The sequence below is a fragment of the Berghia stephanieae genome, chromosome 2, assembly GCF_034508935.2.
Source record: "Berghia stephanieae isolate SIO BIC M18660-M18661 chromosome 2, UCSD_Bste_1.3, whole genome shotgun sequence".
Taxonomy (NCBI): Eukaryota; Metazoa; Mollusca; class Gastropoda; order Nudibranchia; family Aeolidiidae; genus Berghia; species Berghia stephanieae.
The window spans coordinates 5,657,863-5,681,013 of record NC_088361.1 but is presented as its reverse complement, the minus strand read 5'-3'; the positions used below and the strand labels follow the sequence as shown (position 1 = coordinate 5,681,013).

Genomic DNA, 23,151 nt, shown 5'->3' with positions numbered 1-23,151 from the left:
TGGTATAGCAAAAAGTCATGACTAGGTCATGTTCTATGCGCTTCACTGTTACAAGAGAGAGAGAGAGAGAGAGAGAGAGAGAGAGAGAGAGAGAGAGAGAGAGAGAGAGAGAAGAACTACTTTTAAGAGAGATTACTTTTAAGAAAGTAACATTGATAATCATATACACGTGAGACGTTGATAGAGACTTCAAAATGTGTTTTAGTAAAAGCGTAATGTTTTAGTATGGATTTATAATCATGTACACTTGGCCCTCCAAGAAAAGCCTTGGAAAAAATCGTTTTATTTCTGAGGCCAAAGTGTTGAAAACTATCTCCCATCAGAAAATGAATTATGTGATTCATGATTTACTTGGAACTTAGTATGGTCAGATCAAGACCGTAGTGAACTAAATGGAGACTAGACATAGCTTAATAATAATAATGATAATAATAATAATAATAATAATAATAATAATAAAATAATAATAATAATAATAATAATAATAATAATAATAATAATAATAATAATAATAATAATATATTATCTTTATTGTCCCCAAAAAAGTGGCAATTTGTCATTTGGTTACACATTTATAACAATACAATATTGACATAGACACACCCACACAAGATGCACACTAGTAACATAGTAGTTATCGTAAAAAAAAATATTTTTTAAAAATATAATAATGTAATTATTCATTAAGATAGCCAGGTGCTACACCATTAAGTAAGGCATTTAAAAGAGATAAAGGTTAGTTTATATTCAATGATAACCAATGCAATTCGAACAAAATGGGCAGTAAATGTTCAAATTTCTATTGTATTGTAAATATATTTGCAGCACTATTTGGAATCGTTTGAGGTCTCAAAATTTATCTTTATTTATCCCAGAAAGAAGAGAATTAAAATAATCTAATCTTGATAATATAATTATGTTACTAGCTTTTTAGCTGCATATTTAGTCACTACACCAGCAATTTTCTTGAGCTGTGTATTGAAACATTTGCACAGTTTATCAGCATTGAATTCATGACCAGGTTCAAGTACAACGTCAACGTCTTTATCTGCAAATGACGAATTTCCCATCACTGCAGATTTTATACAATTATGTGATGGCTTTCTCCATCATTGTGTTATTGAGTTGAAAGATCATTCATAACAACATAACATATGGTATAGGGCAAAATATGATAAAACCCCTTGAATGCCCTTAATATTAATAGTAATGCCATAAATATAATAATGATACACGCGGTAAAGATAATATTTCAACTTAAATATACTCATGTATATGGTGTAAAAACATAATATATCTTTAACCGTGACATGCAAAGCACACACACAGACACACACACACGCGCGCGCGCGCGCGCGTACGTATAGAAGATAACCATAATAATATAACAATACATAATATATATATACAAGATTGAAAGCCATGTTAACAGCAGTGCAAACAAGTATTATTCGTCATATATGAATCTCCCATCATATAATTCCCTGTCTACTAACACCTTGAAATAATCCATAGATTTTGCATTCTTTCTTTCAAATTTCAAATTGTTCCATTTCTGGACAAAACGAATACCGAACCAGTTTTGTCTTATGTTTGGTTTGCATCTAGAGACAAAAATCTTAACTTGTCCCCTCTAGTAAAAGTAATATTAGAATATCAAAAAAGTCAGAAAAGTCTATCCTCTCCAGTCCATTCTTAATAGTTGACCAAATTTGTTGTTGGTGGTAATATCTAGGATTTTTGGTGGTAGAGAGTTCCATTCTAGGGAAGAAACTGTTTTTATATGAGTTGGTTCTGTGTGTTGGAATTATGAATTTACTGCTATGATATTTTCTTGTAAATGCTCAGTGTTGTTTTGTGAAATATCGTGGTATCTATTATTTAAAATGCTTATAAACTTCTATTTATTTTGCTTGTATAGAATTGTCATTAATGTCAAACGTCTAGATTGGATAAAGACCATTTTTCTTTCCCAATAAATGACATCGCTACTGGGAGTTTTTTCACTGTTAAGTTTATGTTTTTTTAATACCCATCAAGCTCTTGACAACAACAACACAATTTTATTATTAATATTAACATTATCATGATTCTCATCCTCATTATTATTATTATTATTATTATTATTATTATTATTATTATTATTATTATTATTATTATTATTATTATTATTATTATTATTATTATTATTATTATTACTATTATTATTATCATTATTATAGTTTTTAATATTAATATTATTGTTATCATTATCATTATCATTATTATTATTATCATTATATTATTATTATTATTATTATTATTATTATTATTATTATTATTACTATTATTTTTATTATTATTATTATTATTATTATTATTATTATTGTTATTATTATTATTATTATTATTATTATTATTATTATATCTTCATCATCATCATCACCAAAATTATTATCATTTTTATTATTATTATTTTTATTATTTTTTATTATCATTTATTATTATTTATTATTTATTATTTATTATTTATTATTATTATTATTATTATTATTATTATTAATTATTATTATTATTATTATTATTATTATTATTATTATTATTATTATTATTATCATTATTATTATTTATTATCATTATTGTTTTTATTATTATTATCATTACTAATATTTATTATTATCATTATTATTATTATTATTATTATTATCATTATTATTATTATTATCATTATTATTATTATTATTATTATTATTATTATATCATCATCATCATCATCATCATCATCATCATTCATCATCATCATAATCATCATCATCTCATCATATCATCATCATATCATCATCATCATCATCGTCGTCGTCGTCGTCATCATCATCATCATCAACAAAATTATTATTATTAATAATATCATTATTATTAGTAGTAGTATTATTATTAGTACTATTATTATTATTATTATTATTATTATTATTATTATTATTATTATTATTATTATTATTATTATTATTATTATTATTATTATTATCATCATCACCATTATTATCATCATTATCATCATCACTACCATCATCATTATCATCATCATTATCAATCAAAACACCTTTATATTTTGTCCGACTTGTTGTAATTGGCTAATATGTGTATCTAAGAATTGATTGAAATGTATCCTAATTATTATCGGGTGTGCTAATCCAAAATGATTTGGGCTCATTGTTGTGATGGAAATGCCCTAAAACCAACACACAATATTGTATATTATAGGGAATGAGATTAGCGGAAGAGTAGCGTCCCTTGATTGGACGTCACCCATAGTCTGTGACGTCACCAGCGGAAAAGTTATTAGAGAGAGAACGTCATGTTGTTGTGCGCCTGCACAGACTATGGGTGACGTCCAATCAAGGGACGATACTCTTCCGCTAATCGCATTCCCTATTACCAAAATGTTACATGAAGTCCAAAATTCCAGATAATTGGTATACGTCGGGTTTCGCCTAGGTACGCAGACTAGCAGATCTGATAACCGGAAGCAATTGTGGGCCTGATTTAACATTGTTGTAATGGGCAATAATCTTTTGCGTCGTTTGAGAGTATTTTCAACAGAACAATGAAACCAAATCAATTGGAGTTACCAGACTTATAAATAAGTATAGATCGTTTTTACGCAACTCTCTAAATAATTATGCACAATGACATTGTGTACTTTTTGTATTTTGTAAAAGCAAATAATGGAAACCCTCATCTGTACATAAGTTGACACGTCAAATGATTGTTGATATGAAAAATGCAATATGAATGATCCAAGATTTTTATATATACTTATTTGTGTATTACATCAGACTAAGTTGAAATAGCGATATGCACTGAAAGTGTCTATTTACAAAGAATGTTGGTTTTATAACTTTGAAAAATGTTCTTGATTGTATTAAAGTTTCAAATAGCAGTTAAAGGTTTTAAAAGTTTATTAATTATTAAACAGTAGGGTACAGCGTACACATATAAGCAGGTCTGATAACCGCACGTAATTATGGGCTTGTTTTAACATTGCTACTATTGAGAATATTTTGTCTCGGAATGGGTTATCAGACCTGTAATTAAGACCACGTTGATACGATACGAAAAAAGTGTACAAGTATGATTGATGTCCCACAAGACAAAAGCAGCAATTTTCAAAGATGTCATAAAGTTGTTTATCATTCTGGAAATTCAAGCGCCAAGCTATATTTAACTCATGGAATAAATTTTGATATGTCAATCTGCAATTATTTGATCACAAACCTTGTGACGAAATTTCCTTATTTAGTATCCATTACATGTTTGAAATAGTCGTCCAAATTTTCCTCCCCCATCAGCGGCATGTTTAATCCCAAATCCGTAGATAATTACATCATCCACTGGTGTAAACTATCTCAAGAATTAGAATCACGAATAAAGGTTTACAAATAAGAAAAGAACAGAGTTGATGGCCAGTTGGATAATCTAGGAATTTGTCATTTTAAAAAACTGCATACAAAATCTCTGTCCTTTTACCAATCTCAACCTCTTTAGCTAAATGACTATTTAAATAAAAGTACCAAAAGGTGCTTTTTATGTTGTTTTTGGACAACCACAATAAAACAATTACGGGGCTATAGAAATTTGGCAATGCTGTTTTAAATAAGTCCTATTGCTTCCTTTGGTTAGCATATTTCGTTTGAGCTCTAGAAATATTTGGTGAAAAATTTTGAATGGTTTTAATACATCACATCCAGTAGAATCACTCTCTAATCAATCAAATCACAATCACAACACCATTATAAACATGCAATTGTCATAATCTTCTGTCATTCTATGTACACCTGCAATCCAGTCTTAATACATTTGACCCAGGTTGGGTATGTGAATCTAATCGCTCAAATCGCTTTCAAACTGATCGAATGTCGTAGGTAGTGGATTACCAGAATTCACAGACCACTTGTATCGGTTAGGTGATCAGTGACGGACGTCGAAGGGTCAGGGGTCAGAATCTACTTAACGGAATATCCTTGGCATGGTATGTTTGCCCTGGGGTTGACAGAGACCCGAGCTGAGTAAACAAAGTCGGCAGGGATTGGAATGCATAATGTGTACACTTGTTATGACACAATGTCCCTAACTTCCCCGCCGGCATATATTCTGGTCTACGTACTCTGGTTACCGTTGTGATCATGTTTTGACCACAGTGTCAATGTTGCTCCCATAGAAATCTAGGAAAAGGATTGTTACTTGGTACCGAAACCAATTTTAGAATGCAATACGAGGTGATTTGTCATCACAATATAAGACTAATAGAAATGACATAACCGTCACGTGGCCCACTGACAAAGTGAAAGACTAAATTAGTTATGGTTAGTCTTGCATATTGTTACACCTATAAAAATCTGATTGATATATAGTCTTGACATAGTAGGAAAAATAGCTTTTAAAATCAGCATTCTATGTGTCTAACAGAATTACCACTATCTGGGTAAACTTCGCAATGTGACAGGCAATCAGAGGGTCTGAAGTTCAATCTCCTCTATTGGCTGAAGAAGGGTATTGAGCCCAAAACTTTCCGTGACTGGTATTTTGTCACTTTTTGCCATAGCTGTTACTTACTAATTATTACATTACTTATGAAATCGATATTTCAGATTTAGGTTCAAAATAATTGACTAGGAAAACAAAATTCACCTCAGATAATTGATGAATAGCAATGGAAACAGGATGTTAGGTACAGTTGGCTAAACAATCGCAAGTAATTTTGGTTGCTTTGTCTTAGATTTATGATTTTCTTTCTCCATTGCAGACCTATGCCAGTTGGTTGGGCTTTTTAGGTAAAAAGAAACAACCCTGTGCTTTTATATACCGCAATATCCACTCAATTAAGAGCTCAAAGCGCATTAAAGGCGATTAAAGGTAAAAAATAATACTGAACAAGAACTTTTTTTTTCGACAAAGATATTGCTGTAACCGGTCTGGTATTCATTTTACACATGAGAACGACGAGATAATTAATTTGGACAAAGAGTCTTTTCCAGGGACTCAACATTTCGCCGCCCACAGTGGGAATCGAATCGGAGATCTACCGGAATATATAGAGAGCGATGGGGGCTGCTCGAAGCCTGGGATCGTGAACATAATAACGAAAGAGTGATAAAAGAGGGGATTCGGATGGGATCAACACTGCATTGTTCCCAATCGAAGACTCTCCATTATCACTCTACCGGAATATACATAATATAGATAGAACGAAGATGACGTCACTCTGGTCTTTGTTATTGTTTTTGCCATCCACGTTTATGAGTACTTCTCACTAAACTGTATGAACCAGACTATAAAAGTTCATGGTTATACATAGTTTTGTGTTTTGGTCCCATATACTTCCGGATGGCAATGTTTTGAGCTTCTTAGCCAAGCGCATACTATCTATACAGTGTGAAACTGAACTCATTTAAGGGAGCGATCAAAAGATAGTATGCGCTTGGCTAAGAAGCTCATAACATTACCATCCGGAGGTATAACGGACCAACACACAAAGCTGTGTGTGTCCATGAATGTTTATAGTCGGGTTAATACAGTTCAGTGAGCATTACTCATAAACGCGGATGGCAAAAAACAATAACAAGGACATGAATGACGTCATCTTCGAACGATCTATATTCATGATTTCGTCCAACCGAGTCATCAATCGTTGGATGAAATCAGTCATCAACGATTGGACATTTCTGAACAAATGTAAACACGCTGCTTTGTTTATGAAAGTTGTAAACATACCCATGTTCCAAGCTGAACACAATGACCAATCGTAATCGTAATGTTAGATAATTCAAAATCTGTGAACACTTTTCACTATGTAGGTCACTTTGAGCACACTTTGCAATGTGACCAATGACCTCATGGAAAGTTAATATAGATCATGCCCATTTAGAAATAGTATGACAAAGCTTCTTACCGCCTCATCCTGCTTGGTAAATTCATGATTACCGCTGATCTTGTTGATGATCTGGGCAACCCCGATCACCTCCCCTTCGTAGTTGAGAATGGGCATGGAGAGGATACTGTGAGTCCGATATCCCGTTTTCTTGTCCACCTCTTGGTTAAATCGGGGATCCTGTCAGGAAGAAAATTAATGTAAGAATTGTCGTAGGGTTTCAATAATTACGTTATCATTTAGGTTGTTGCCTTATTATTTTTATTATTATTTATTACTATTATTATTATCATCATCATCATCATCATCATCATCATCATCATCATCATCATCATCATCATCATCATCATCATCATCATCATCATCATCATTATTATTATTATTATTATTATTATTATTATTATTATTATTATTATTATTATTATCATCATCATTACTATTATTATCATCATCATCATCATCATCATCATCATCATCATCATCATTATTATTATTATTATTATTATTATTATTATTATTATTATTATTATTATTATTATCATTATTATTATCATTACTATTATCATCATCATCATCATCATCATCATCATCATCATCATCATCATCATCATTAGAAGTACACTATCATAATCATTTAAATCATTGTTTCAATCATTACATTACAAGCTGAGCCCTGATCTTTGACCGAATCTTGATCCCTCAAACCTCGTGGCTGAGAAATGAAAACGCTACAAAATCGTAGGGAAATATTCCATCACAACCTTCGACGATCAAATCAACCGATTTTCAAAACGTTCTCAAGCATTGTAATGGACTAAAAATCAATGACTGTTTAAATTCAAAAGAGGGCTTGGCCTTATTATACAAGAGTGATTAGTTATCAATTTGACCGTTCGGCTTACGCATTCCTCTATATATTGTGGTTGGGCACCATGGGGTTCGAGCTTATCTCACTATCTCCACTTTTCTTTGTAAACTATTATAAATAAATACATCATTTGTCTATTTTTTCAAAAGGTATCAACTGTATATATATATATATATAATAATAATAATAATCGTATCGTATTGTATCGTATCGTTTAAGAGCTAATAGGTTCTAACATTCTTTAAATGCTCTGTGTAACTTTTATGCATAAATACAATTTATCAATTATATAAATAGTGTTAAATGTCAGTTAATTGATATTATTGAGAATTAAATACCTAATACATAAATGTCATATATCAATATCTGTAGTATAATTAATTCTATTTACATTCATTTGGTATGTCCAAATTGTTCTTAATAATAATGATAATAATAATAATATAATAATAATAATAATAATAATAATAATAATAATAATAATAATAATAATAATAATAATAATAATAATAATAATAATAATAATAATAAATGTTATGACTAATATTCTATTTTTAATTGATAAAAACAAGACTCATAGAATGTTTTTTCACGAACAAAAAGGTGTTCTTAGTTCTGTATATTCATCTTTAATTGTTTCCAAAGTATAATGGGTTAACTAAAAGGCTTTATACGCAGCCTCATTGGCGCTTGCATAAGATCGATAAAAATCATGGTATAAATTGACTACAAACTTAGCAAGAACATAATAATATTATTTTTTCTTGTAAGAATGGCGAAGGTGTGCAGTGTGTAAACGTAAAGGTCAAGGCCGATAGTGTTGACTTTGTCCTCCTGACATTGGCAGTTTTAGATTTAGTTTGTTTTGTTTTGTTTTGTTTCCCAGTGTGAAAAAATTAAATTACTCTTACGGATATTGGTTCAGAACGTGGTCCCCTACCCATAATTCCCTGCCTTTAAACAAGTAACCGTCTTTGATTCTCCTTTTCCGCTCTCTGGAGGTTGAAATCAAATTAATCAGAAACACGATCGCCTTCGGCAAGATGAGCCAGATACCGACAGGAAAGGTCAGGAGTCATTCGAGTAGCTGATCGTATGATTTCCTTTCTCTTTCTTTCAACTTTCGGTAATTTTGTTATAATATTAAAAACAGAACGTTACAGACAAAACTGACAGACGTTTTTCATGATTGAAATTGCAAAGTATCAGGTTGCTGACGTGAGTATTATTTCTGTTGGTCTAGTTCGCTGTAAAGACATTGCTGATCTATAATTCACGACCCATCACCTTATACAAACGGATGATATGATCGCTTCAGTATAACAAAAAAGTTGATAAAAATCTGAACACCAACAAAAAAACACAAAAAAAAAAAATCCCGAAAAGAATACAAGCAGAAATAAAGCCAAAAGAAAAATTATAAATAGAAATAAAAGTAGAATCACAAAATCAACGGTGAGAAATGTGATGCTGAAGTATATTCACGTTAAATGGAGTTACATTCGTTTCCATTCTTTCAGTAGGACACTAATCTATCGCTAACTGCTTTCCTCCACATCTTACAACTACTTATTTACATCAGGGTTGACATAGGTATAAAAAAAAAACCTCAATTCAATCTGAAATCGAACCCAGTCTCTTTGCTTACAAGTCGAGTACTTTACCAAGTGTGCTATCAGAAGCGAGAAGACTGATAGCTTGGCTTAAAAAGGGAACCAGATTACCACACTCTCCAGATATATTTGAACAAAACTGAAAGTAAGCCAACACAGCTACGACACATGAAAGAACTGATCATGATCTTCCGCATACGCATCAGCTACTACCTGCTCAATTGGATTCAATAGTCTGATGTCACGTCGTCCAGCAACGGCGGCCATAGTGGTTCTAAACAAAGATAATCGGTACTTTTTATTCTTCATGCTGGCTAGAACTTTTCATATGTCTTGTGATTAGAATGTGTAAAAGTCAAAACATGATCAGATTTATGTTGTTTTTTTTCCTGGATACGCTTTTATGCTCGTCGGAGAAATATTTCATAAGGGCGTCCGCCATTGATCCGATAGTTTAGAGCCAATTACTAAGTTACCATGCGTCATTACGAGGGAAGTGATGTTACGACTGTTGAAGCGTATTAATACATGACTGAATAGCGTTCAATTCAAAGATAAAAAACGGACAGTTCGTACTCATTGCTTGAAGCCCAAGGAAGAACATGTAATATGGGAACACACCTCTCTTAACAACAAAGAATGTAGCACAACAGAACAACCCTCAAAACACCGTTGGATATGATGGGAATCAGTACATGCTATCGGGCACCGACAACGTACAAAAAGAAGAAGAAAAAGGCATGTAATATCTACACCATTTATCTCATTAAAATATGAAGCACAAACAAGCATGTGGGTAAAAACAGTGATACACAAGCTACATGATGAATTTTGATATTTTTGAAATTCAATAAAAGCAATGTTTGCTCTCCCAAATCAATAAACTGTGTCATATTAATCAGTAAACATCGCCTGTAAGATGTCCATTTTTTGCACTGCCATACAACTTTGTTTGCACACTACAATATTACTCGTTGGCATCTCTGAAACAAGCGAGATGAGGGTCATACTGAACTCAAATATATATATATATATATATATATATATATATATATATATATATATATATATGACAGGGTCAGAAACTTAATGGGTTGTAATGAGTCCGATTGCTACCAAACCTTTTCTTTATTTTCACAAAAGTCAAATTTAATAAGGAAAACAATGATTTGCAACCCGCAAGAACGTCGGTGGAAAAAATGCTAGTATCCGACCCATGAACATAAGTAGATGTCTTGGCCGCACGTGTCAGCTTTCAGAAATTATTTAGTTAAAACAAAAACGTTTCTATCTGATTGTCTTCACTTTCTCTAGACTAGTTGTCAATACAACGTGTGACGTGACAGATTCCGGTTCCAAAATCCTTGACAATGTGTTACCAGACCGCTTGAGGCCTGTAGTTTTCGTGCCAATCAGATTATTTCTTTACTTTTTTCAATTTATTTATGATTTAGAAGTAATATTCAATCTAGATCTTTACATTAAGTTTCTAAATCATTAACCTTTTTCTAGAGTATTTGAATTAACTATGATTTTTTAAAATTATATGAGCCGGAGATTGACAAAGTCATTTATCTTTTGATAATGGGAATACAACTGGTACAAGACCGTGGAAAACTGCTAGCCATTTCCAGTCAACCACCTATGAGATGACACAGGAAGTAAGTAAGGAAGAAAGTCTGCAAAGTCGTCAATATGTATCAATTTTATTAGGATCTGAATTTTGATTTTTTTCTTTCATTTCTAGCTGATATATTGGCATTGCATTACAATACCAAAACACTGAGACTGGATGATACCAATCACATGGAGATAACATGACATTCCCAAAATGGATCTTTTTACTGAAAGCTGAGAATGTAAGGAAACCTGGACCGAAGAATTAAGAATTGCGTAAATCCTTAATTTTCCCAAATGTCAGCTCACATTAAAAAACGGAGTTGGTTATCGATTTTTAGATTCTCAAAATTTCTCAAACATATGACTCAACCTTGAAAGTGTCCAGTTGAAATTGAAATTGCAGTCGTAGGGGAATACGACAGATGACACCCAACACCCAAATGGCATTTCTTGCATGATTTTTATTCCATTTATTTTCAGCTGTCACCTGGTTAAACTGCCTTATTCATACAAATTTTGATCCAACGCACCAAAAATATTATTTTGATAATCATATACAGCTACTCTGTGTCTAAATGATGACCACATTTTATGACAGCACATATTCCTGTAATGAGCTCTTTCCAGAAATGACAATTTTGAAATAGCAGTCTTAGGAGAATCTGACAGATGACAACCAAATTTCTCGCAAAATGTTAATTCCAGAAATAGGCAGCTGTCACCCGACAAACAGCATTAAACCCTTCAACTCAACGACGTGCCTATTTACTCTGCCTTATTCAAGTAATTATTGAATGGCATTTTACAATTGAACCGGAGCGTATGGATGCTGTATATATATATATATATATATATATATATATATATATATATATGTATATGTGTGTGTGTGTGTGTGTATATATGTATATATGTATATATATATATATTTATATATATATATATATATATATATATATATGAGTGTGTGTGTGTGTGTGTGTGTATGTGTGTTTATATGTTAAAGGAAATTTAATTCCACTTACAATGGTACACACATATACACACATATAGATAGAACGAAGCTGACGTCACTCAGGTCTTTGTTATTTTTTTTTTTGCCATCCACGTTTATGAGTTCTTCTCACTAAACTGTATGAACCAGACTATAAAAGTTCATGGTTACACATAGTTTTGTGTGTTGGTCCGTTATGCTTCCGGATGGCAATGTTGTGAGCTTCTTAGCCAAGTGCAAACTATCTATACACATCATTGAAGGCGAAATGTGATGGCTCGACACTGATCACTTGATGATCCAAATTTGGCAAAAGTGGAACTGAACACAAACTTAGTTTAATCACTAGATATATCAAGTTCTCCCATTGTATTTCCAATCAGTTTCACATTTCTGCACCTTTATTGACACAAAAATCAACTACTGTTGTTGTCTGTTAAATGTTTCCTTGCTTGATATCTATATCGAGATTTTCTTCAAAAACGTCTATGTTACATTCTCTTAATAGACACCATTCCCACACAATGCCAAAACTGAAATGGGAAGAACGAGCAAGGTTGTTTGAATATTTGGAAGCTGGTTTCAGTATAAACAGAGTAGCTGGTATTTTAAACATATTTCGAATGTCATTTTATCACTTACATCGGTTACAGACTTCACAGGCAAGGACGGCCATGCGCAACCACTGACCACACTGATGAAGATAGTGTCAACAGGCAGGAAGAAGACCCATTCAAAACAGTTGTCACTGATCAGGAACTAGGGCAGTGCAGCAGACGTACTGTGCGACGCAGACTTATAGAGACATTTTTTTTTGTTACAAACATGTCAATAATCAAAGATATATCTAGCACCCAAAACATCTAAAACGTGAAAAAAAAATCGCGTGTTGGGCGATATTGCAGAAGGAATCAAATCCCCGTTGGTACGCCTAAACGGTCGGTCAACAATACATCCAACAGCCACATGCCATTCCTTTCATCGATAATCCTTGCAATAACATGGAGATTTTCCACCCTGTGCTTCTTGAAAGACAACAATATTGAAACCTTAATGTAGCCAGCTCTGTCACCAGATATGAATCCAGTGGAATTAATGCGGTCTCGACTGAAAAGGACATTTAAACACATCCATGTTCCAAGAGACAATGATGAACTTTTTGCCATTTTAACTCAACTTTGGGCAGAGAAAACTACAGACACTGTCAAAAATCTTACAACGCCCATGAGGCATCGAAACGCGCTGGCGACATTCTGAAAGGGGCCACACAAATAATTAATACGATTCAATAGTCTGATGTGACGCCGCCCGGCAACGGCGGCCATCTTGGTTCTAAACAAAGAAAATCATTACTTTTTAGTTTTCAAGCTGGCTAGAACTTTTCATATGTCTTGTTGTCAGAATGTGTAAAAGTCAAAACATGATCAAATTTATGGGGTTTTTTTTACTCTGGAAACGCTTTCATGCTCGCCGGAGAAATATGTCATACGGCGTCCGCCATTGTTCCGATAGTTTAGAGCCAGTGTTACTAAGTTACCATGCGTCATTCGGAAGGAAGTGACGTTACGACTATTGAAGAGTATTACAAAAAAATGTCTGCCAGGTTGGGATTTTCAGTTTTCAAAAGTTTCCCATTACTGTCAGCGATGGCTTCTCCCTAGTCAGTCCATCTGTGATTTTATAAATCCTCTACCATTTCTCTTTCATTTGAAATAGTATAACACTGGTGGATTTATATCGTATGGAAAGAGGGTGACAGAAAACAAGAACGTAACGTTACTTTTGATCACTATTGTATGTGTGTGTGTGTGTGTGTTTTGTGTGTGTGTGTGAGTGTGTGTGTGTGTGAGCATAGCCATGCTTAACTTATAGCCTGACACCGAAGCCATCGTTAATAATAATAATAATACTAATGTACTTTATTCATCCAAAAGGAAATTTTTGTACAGACGTATAAAATGCCGACAATGATACATACATAAACATAATATACGTAAATATAAGTAAAAAATATAACTTGTAGCCTGACACTGAAATCCAAAAAGACTGGCATTTTGACGTCATTATTTGGTTTTGCACCGCCTAGAGAGTTGTTAGTAGTGCTCATGGAAACAAGTGGTCCCATTGGTTGAACTATTGACTACAACCATATAGCGCAATATCCACTAAATGTGCTCAAAGCCCTTTACAAGGAGTCCCTGACCACCAGCAACACATAACATGCAGAACGAGATATGACGCCAGTCAGGCGATATTACAATTTTTTTACGGACAGAGACAACGCTGTAAAGGGCCAAGTACTCATTTTACACCTGAGTACGGTAAGAGAATGTGAGTAAAGGGTCTTTTCCGAGGACTCAACTATGCGCCGAACGAGGCTCGAACCCAGGACCTTCCGATCCGAAAGCGAGTGTCATACCACTAGACCACATAGCCGCACAAAATCACGCTGTTTGGATGGCCTTTGTCTTTCAATATAGAATAAAAATACTACGAAAGTGGAAGAGAGACGAGATAGATTCTGCACTGTCTGACAACTTAAACCAATACAGTTTTGTGTTTAATGATTTCTGGCTGATTACAGAGGAAATTAGACGAGGACGAGGCGGTATTAAAACCAGCACCAATCAGAATTGACGATGGATCAGGTCTATTTATAGACTCAATGGGGTTATAAATATAACATGAAAATATTATATTATTGGAAAGAACTCAAAGCGAAAGAAAAGAGTGATAAGGCTATGAATGAATGAATGAATGAATGAATGAATGAATGAATGAATGAATGAATGAATGAATACGATATTTATTGTCAGTAAAAATTAATGTTATGCATATATCTTTTATACATAACAACTAGTAACAATGACAAAAACTATAAAAGTAAGAATTTGAAAAAAAGATGATGTACATTTTCTAAATAAAATCGGATTTAAAATAAGAAAGCCCTTTAAGGCTTTTCACCGACATTAGAATTTTAAAAAAAAAAAATAAGTCTCTTAGATCTATTCAAATCTGTCTCCGTTCTCATGTGCTCCGGCAGATTATTCCACGAAAATGTAGCGGCATAATGAAAGGACTGTTTACCGAAATGGGTTGTTTTGATGTTTAGGATATTAACACTATTGGTGTCCCTAAAATCATATTTTCTTTCTTTGAAAGTTACTAAATATTCTACATATTTTGGGGATAATTTATGAAGAATTTTGAATGTTTCTGTTGTCATAATTTGCATTCGCTTGACTACAAGAGGGATACCTTTAGCCTCCGTTGATAACTCTCCGTAAGTGCCGGTAGAGTCAATGAAGATGTTTTGTAATAAAAACTATCATTCTATACCATTCTATAGGCGAAGTATTGGAGTGCGAGCACGGGCAATTTTTCCGAGATAAGTCCGTTATGAGAAGGAAAATGAACGGGAATTCCCAATCATAATTCATTTTTGGGCAAAAACATTAGGCGCGTTAGTATTTTAAGGACGACTAAAAGTCTGATTAAAGCAATTTTACTGACGAGATCTCAGTCTAGCCCCATTTTCAAACAGTGGAGTTTTTGTCATAGTCTCATATCATATTATTCGTGAGATGGGGTCTGATCATTAGTCGCCTAGGCACGACGCAAATCTAGTGACAACAGGCCAAAAGAATGATCCTAAAATATTTTAGAGATTTTTATACCAAGAGTATCTGAATAATTAGGTGGAAATTGAGGTATTTTAGTAAATCAATAGCCTAAAAAAGACTACCCAGGCGCATTTTTAAATCAAATTCTAATACAAATGTATCAGTTGTATTTTTAATGCGTTAATTTCCGGGCTAATAACCCCCAAGTAACAACTGAAAAACCTCAAGGACTGCACAAAACAAAAAGGTTTTAAAAATGTCATGAAACAAAGTATTTAATTGGCATTTTCTACGACGCTACGAATCATGAATTGAAGATATATTTTTTCTACAACACGGACAAAGGCATTGCAAGCTGTCTCCATGGAAACGGCGTTTTAATGCGATTTCAAATCTATGCTAAATTTAGACCCAAACCTATTACTTCAACAAATTATTTAAAAAAATAGAATCTTGAAAGATATCAAGAGGTTTGGAAAAAGAAATATACATTAGTGAGCAGCGTGCCCGAAAGGTACCGTGTTCGATAACCCCGTATGGCATTGAGTAAGTCACCTCGCCGTGGCTCAATTTGCGGCACTGCTGCGGCTGACGCCTGGTTTATTCCATCCAGTCTTCTCTTGGAAAACACCCTAGAGACAAATTTCCCATATGGGATTAGCACGCAAAAGGATATATATATAGAAGAGAGAGAGAGAGAGAGAGAGAGAGAGAGAGAGAGAGAGAGAGAGAGAGGGGAGTATAATTGTGTTATACTTTGTTGAATGCGTGAGTACTTATATAATTGTAAAGATTCTGGGTTAAAAAGAAATTTCTCAAATGTAATGAAGAGAGAGAGAGAGAGAGAGAGAGAGAGAGAGAGAGAGAGAGAGAGAGATTTTAATGGAGAGAATGGGTGATTATAGTCAAAAACGACATTAGTGATGTGATGTGGAAATATTGCACTTTGAATCATTGATGACGAGATGGATCCATGGATAATCATGGAGAAAATTGACGTAATGCGAACGGGTGTGAGAAAAAGCCATTACCAAAATAAAATAGGTTATACCCCCTTTAAGCCTCGATGCCTTACAACAACGGGGGTCTATCACGAACAAAATAGCTCACGTTTACAGAACCATTTCAACATCCTAAGTCCATCCATCTCGTGCCAAAGGTCCATCGGGTTTATACAACTTTCCAATTTAATATCACTGTTGTCCGCTGTTGCTTTTTCTTTATCGTCATGCCATGTCATTTTTCTCTCTGGCCGATATATTTGTTTGACGTCCTTTCATTAAAGATAACATTTTTGTTCTTTCGATGTTGGTTGGGAGAAAACAATAATCCTTCACACAGTCATTAGGCCCGTAACGCCGGGGCTAGTCCCGGTTTCTATAGCGTAAAACGGAGAATAGCAATTTGGATAGGACGCTAGTCTATCGCACAGTACTTTCCGGAGAGGCAACCGACCCAGCCTCCCAATCATTGCTGGGGTAACAGAGGGGTTAGATAAAATTCCGACAACACCCGGGATCGATCTGAGTCCCATTGCGTATGAAACGAGTGCTCTATCAACTGAACTATCAGGACCTCAAATGTTGGTTTGGAACCTTGTATCAATTATACTGAGTACATGTCCTACTCATGTCAAAATACGTTTTAAATGCGTCTTATTTTTACCAACAAGAAAATATTTTCTTTCTTTATGATATACCCAGCATCTTTTTTCTTTGTTATTGAGATCTCATTTACAGTCTTTGTGTCTTGAAATGATTGTTTCTCTAAATGAAGTTCCACACAATGCTTGTCTACTTCTCTTTGGATGGAACAAAAAACATCTATTATTTGGATACGAGTTTTCTGAAAAATACCAAAGTGACAGATTGTGACAAACATTGATGTAAGATAAAGATCTGAAAATGGTGTTTGACAAAGCAATAATGAAAAATACAAGGGAAAAAAAACATACCAAAATAATCAGTCTTCCTCGAGGATTTATGACAAATCACGAATTAGTCTTAACTAAAAAGGAGTCATTTGAGAAAATATAAAAAACTTTAAGGCTTCTTAATTTCAGAGATGTTTTCTATTGATGCTATTTGTCTAAATTATTTCAGTTCTTACAAATTTAAAACAACAAAAAAGATAAGCCGTCACATTGACGGAGTTTAGATATAGTTTGATGCATTTAAAGGTCATAAAGGCATATGGCATTTTCTAGGCCGAATCATGTTCTTGTAAATGCTCCTACATCACGTTATAATATAATTTATATAACACACCTGTCAACCTATATTCCTGGGCAACGGCTTACTATTGCAAAACTTCAAAGTTCTTTTTTTAAACAAGTGAATTGGGAAATGGTTTCGATAATGAAAAAAATCGATTTACGCGAGTATTAAAGGAACCAACAATACGCCAGATTTAATTCTGATTACCAACGCTGTAGACTATATTGAGGCATGATAAGAAACATTCCCTATATCGGTTTTGTCACTCTGAATTAATAGAATCTTTATTTCCGAACATCCTTGCTATATCGCTTTAAATATGTAATCCATTATATATATATATATATATATATATATATATATATATATATATATATATATATATATATATATATATATATATATATTAATAAGATCCTAATTTGTTTGTTTATGTGTTTAAACCTTTGTATATATTCTAACATTCAGATATATTTCAAGGATGCTGAAAATTTGATTGAAGCTAGCGCATGCTTGAGTCCTTGGAAAAGGCTCTTCACCCACATTCTCTCACCGTAATATATATAGATAGTTCGAAGATGACGTCACTCAGGCCTTTGTTATTGTTTTTGCCATCCGCGTTTGTGAGTTGTTCTCACTAAACTGTATTAACTAGACTATAAAAGTTCATGGTTACACAGAGTTTGTGTGTTGGTCCGTTATACTTCCGGGTGGCAATGTTGTGAACTCCTTGGCCAAGCGCATTCTATCTATATTAAAGTCAGAGATACTGCGAATGAATTCCAGATTTCATACAAATTATATGAGAAAAAGACTCGGTGAGACAAGACTGAAATGCCGACGACCGTGCATCAGAATTTTGCTCAAGGAACGCCACACGACTGCAAGGTTTCAATGGCCTATATATTATAGCTCATGAACGTTGCTTCAGCCCTCGTGACAGTGTTTTTTTTTTTCTGACAAAAGCAACATCAAGATTTCCTTTGCTGTTGGACGCCAAAGTTACGGTGTCGTCACGGTGATCATTATACTGCTATATGAGGGAAAGAGGTTTTGAGCTGTGGCCTCGAGTTCATTATGGTATGGGCCGATATAAGAGCTAACCATCTTTCAAACGCTCAATATATATATATATATATATATATATATATATATATATATATATATATATATATATACATGAGGGTGTGTGTATGTAATATATTATATTTACTCCTTTGCTTTAAGACACCTTAAGTCGTTGAGCACTCTGTTGAAAATTATGTGGCTTGTTCCTTACAGTTATGCAAAGCCTAAACATTCTTAGTTTGAAAAATCTTTCCAAATACATAGACAATCAGATTACGGTACATTTCGATAACGTTATTTATAACTCTTTAATTAAAGTTTTCATTCGCAATCCCTTATCGGGGATAATCTTCTCAATGACAGAGCCTTTGGGATTTAAGTCCCAACATGGAGATTAAAAATTGATTGGAAAAAGTTTGTCACGATTAGGTTTTGAGAAATACAGAAGATTTAAAAAGAATCATTTTACGCCTTTAGTAGTCTTTAATATGAGAAAAAGCCAGTCAAGATAAGAATACAAAAACGGCCGCTGATTTGACATTATGTTTTGTTGACACTTTGAATTAAAGTTAAATTTACATCTAATCTTGTCTTCCGTTAATTAACTTTTCTGAAATTTCGTTTTTATTGACTTAAACATTGATTTTATTGGAAATTGTACAACAGGAGTGTTATAATCTATCTGTTATTTATATTACATACTTTGCGACCACCGAGAGAGCCAGGCCGGGCTTCCGTTTGATTTTAAAAACCAACGAAGGTAAAACACCTTGTAATAAAATGGCGAATTATTATCACTTTTTTTTATTTTGATAGACAATGCCAATAGATACCTTGAAATTAAAAATGTGTTCAAAATTGCTGTATTTTTCCAGTCTGAGAAGTAACTCTCTCTCTCTCTCTCTCTCTCTCTCTCTCTCTCTCTCTCTCTCTCTCTCTCTCTCTCTTTCTTTCTTTCTTTCTCTTTCTCTCTCTCTCTCTATATATCTATCTATCTATCTATCTATCTATCTATCTATCTATCTATCTATCTATCTCTATCTATATATCTAACTATCTATCTATCAATCTATCTATCTATCTGTCTATCTATCCATCTATATATATATATATATATATATATATATATATGTGTGTGTGTGTTTGTGTGTGTGTATATATATATATATATATATATATATATATATATATATATATATATATAATATATAGGTACCCTCTTTCAGTCGATGGCCGGCGAACTTCAATAGATTCAGGCCGTCATGCTTTGCCCCAATCATACCTCCTCCTCATCTCTGATTAGATGAAGCAGCTATCGTGATGGCACGTCGTCTTTGTATGGGAGATTGATTGAGGAATGATTTTCCATGATTAAATTGAGGACATCGTTTGGATCACATCCGCTATTAATATTCATCAGCTGCTAACGCCATCAACTGATGACTTGGACATGAACGGTTCATTCATTAATCAGTAGGTCTTTGTGATTCATGCTCCACACTCAACGTTTCGAAACACCAGGACAGAGTAATTCTGATAAACGGCTATCTAGTGCTTTTTCAGAATTGATTTGCTTCTCCCAAAAAAATGTCTTCCTTTTTTTTTGGTCAGAGTGACATTCTGGCTTGCTTTACTAAACTGCTAGAAGCTAAGGATTGTAAGATGTATTGAACACAAATGAATGTAACAGCTTCAAGGAAATAACAAAACATTAAATACGGAAAGTTCCGCGATAAAAAAACCCTTACTCAACAAAAATTACATTTCACGTAAAATTCAGACAGTGGGAAGAAACGTTATCTGTTCGTCCAATTGACATAAACAATGGCGGAAGGTCTGTTTCCGTTTGTTGTCGGCTGATTGTGTGTTTTGAGTCCGAAACGATCCATGTTCAGTATTTCTTTTTTTTTTTAATCTTTTACGATCATTATTGTTTAACTTTTGTTCCGAGGTTATCATATTTGTACTCACTTGTGTTGAGAATTACAGGAAATGGACTCTCCAGAAGTGATTATGCTTTCTATTTATTTGATCTTGACCAAGCACCCTTCCTATCGTTTAGTTTATAAAAATTTGCCAAATCGCCACTGCTTATCTGCCTCTTCTAAGACATTAATGACAAACATCAATCACATTATCTCTTTCAATGTATCAAAGTTATTTTTATAGTTTACAGTAATATTCTAGTCATATCATAGACCTATATCAAAAACAAAGTTATATTAGTACCATTTACTTCAAACTCTCGTAAACTGTAATCGCCGATATCAGAATCCGGTTATCACTTCTTCCTGATTTAATTCGTCTTCCGTTTTTCCACGTCAAAACTCAACTTAATGCGTCTGGCGACTTTCTTTGCCTTCTTCTTTATTAAGTTTGTCAACACGTATTTGCCTTTACCTCTATGGCAAATTAAATAATAATTCTTTATTGATTTGTATCCTGTTGAAAAAGGTTCTGTTATCTGGCTTATTGTTCATGCTTTTAAATATTTTGTGTGATTCTTTTTTTTTTTTTAAATGATGAATATGTTTGATGAATTTCCGAAGTTAACAACGACAAAGGTTCAAATATTGATACATTGTAGACTCTTAACTCTTTTGCGTTTTATTGTAATATTGTTTGGAATCATCATTAAATTTAATAACTTTTACATGGTAATGTATTAAAACCTCATGTATATTTTTTGCAGAATATTTTAAAATCTATTTTGACATATTACTCGAGATATTTTCACATCTTGAAAAAAATAATTAATTTTTCAGTATTTTTTTCTCTGATATTTTTAACTTTAATTTTCATTAACCAGATGTTGCCGTTAATTTGAAACCTTCTACAGATAATATTTATTTGCACATTGTTATTGATGTTGTAGACATAGACAATCATGCCTATCCAATCGTCTTTGTCATCGGCCCTGCTGAAAAAGTCTTCCGCTCACATACACTCATATCTCATCCACTTACTTAAGCTTCTTAAATATTTCAAACGTTTTCCTCCTCTTCATATCACTTCCATTTTTCTGATTATCACTGCCTCTTTATACACCAAGTAATCTCATCTGCCTTATTCTGATCTCCTTGATGATAACTGGCTTGTGACATTCTGAGAGTAATTCTTCATTCCTTACATTATATTTCCATTACTTTTTGGATAGTCTCATTGTCTCCGCTCTTGTAAGTTGCTTTTCATGTTCCATGTTGATTTTTAGCCCAAACAAGAGAACAGACATGCTTTCATAATCCAAATTTGAGTGTTTGTTTTGATGTTTCTTTGAAATCGTTCTTTGCCATATTGCCAGAGTAATCCGCTTATCAATTATTTAATGTTTTTATCATCACTACCATATCGAAGAAGAAGCTGCCAAATACCAAAGTGAGCAGCTCTTATTTCATTCAATCGATCTCTTGTTAAAGTTTTTAATTATCAAATTCATGTTTCATAAATTCGCAAATTGACAGAGCATAAACAAGTTAACTAATTTGGAATGAATCAACATTAATTATACCTGTGTCAATCTGAAAGAAAAACGCGCTCTCGAGTCAATACTATTCCGGATAATGGAAAATTGTATAAGAATATGATGTCACAATATGCTGTTAGTGGAAGATAAAAATGAAAATAAAGGTCGAGTACCATAGTGGACCATTACAATTGACGAAGGACGTTTCAGGTTACCAAATAACTGAATGGGTCAGATTGCGATATATTCAACCAAACATCTAATGCTTAGATGGCGGTAATATTTCATTGTAACTGCAGAATGAGTCAATAAGCATACATATTGTATCGTCTGTTGGATTTGACCAGTTTTATAAGCAGAAACAGTAAGCAGATGGATGTCATAGTGACTGAGAATATAGTCATTCAGAAATTGTTGGGAAGGTAAATACTGGATTTCCCCCTTTGGTAACCATAGAGAATAAAAGTAAAATGAATGACATTTTTAAAATAGATAGAGTTATATACCGTTTATCCACAATAATCACCATGATCTAAACGCTTTACAATTAAAATCTCCTGACAGTGTAACAGTATAGGACCATTTAATATATAATTTCAGACAGTCTAAAATCAATTATAATTCAAAATCCCATCGTCTTAAATCGGTTAGCTAAATGTAAACCTAAATAACAGATTAAGCTATTTTATAGCATTTTATGGAATAAATTTTGAGAACAACTGATTCTGAACTTTGTGTTTACAGTTCAAGATGGCTACCTTGTTCATGTCAACACTGTA

At 33.2% G+C, this 23,151-nt stretch overlaps 1 protein-coding gene across 6 annotated transcripts in view; it reads right to left on the bottom strand.

The window, feature by feature from the left end:
• Positions 1 to 23,151, bottom strand: part of LOC144964214 (cGMP-specific 3',5'-cyclic phosphodiesterase-like) — a 146,395-nt gene that overhangs the window by 56,730 nt on the left and 66,514 nt on the right. For all 6 annotated transcript variants that reach the window (XM_078898228.1, XM_078898227.1, XM_078898225.1 and 3 more), the window contains exon 4: positions 6,929 to 7,087. In XM_078898228.1, the coding sequence (XP_078754354.1) occupies positions 6,929 to 7,087 (159 nt within the window). The remainder of the gene's footprint in view (positions 1 to 6,928; positions 7,088 to 23,151) is intronic.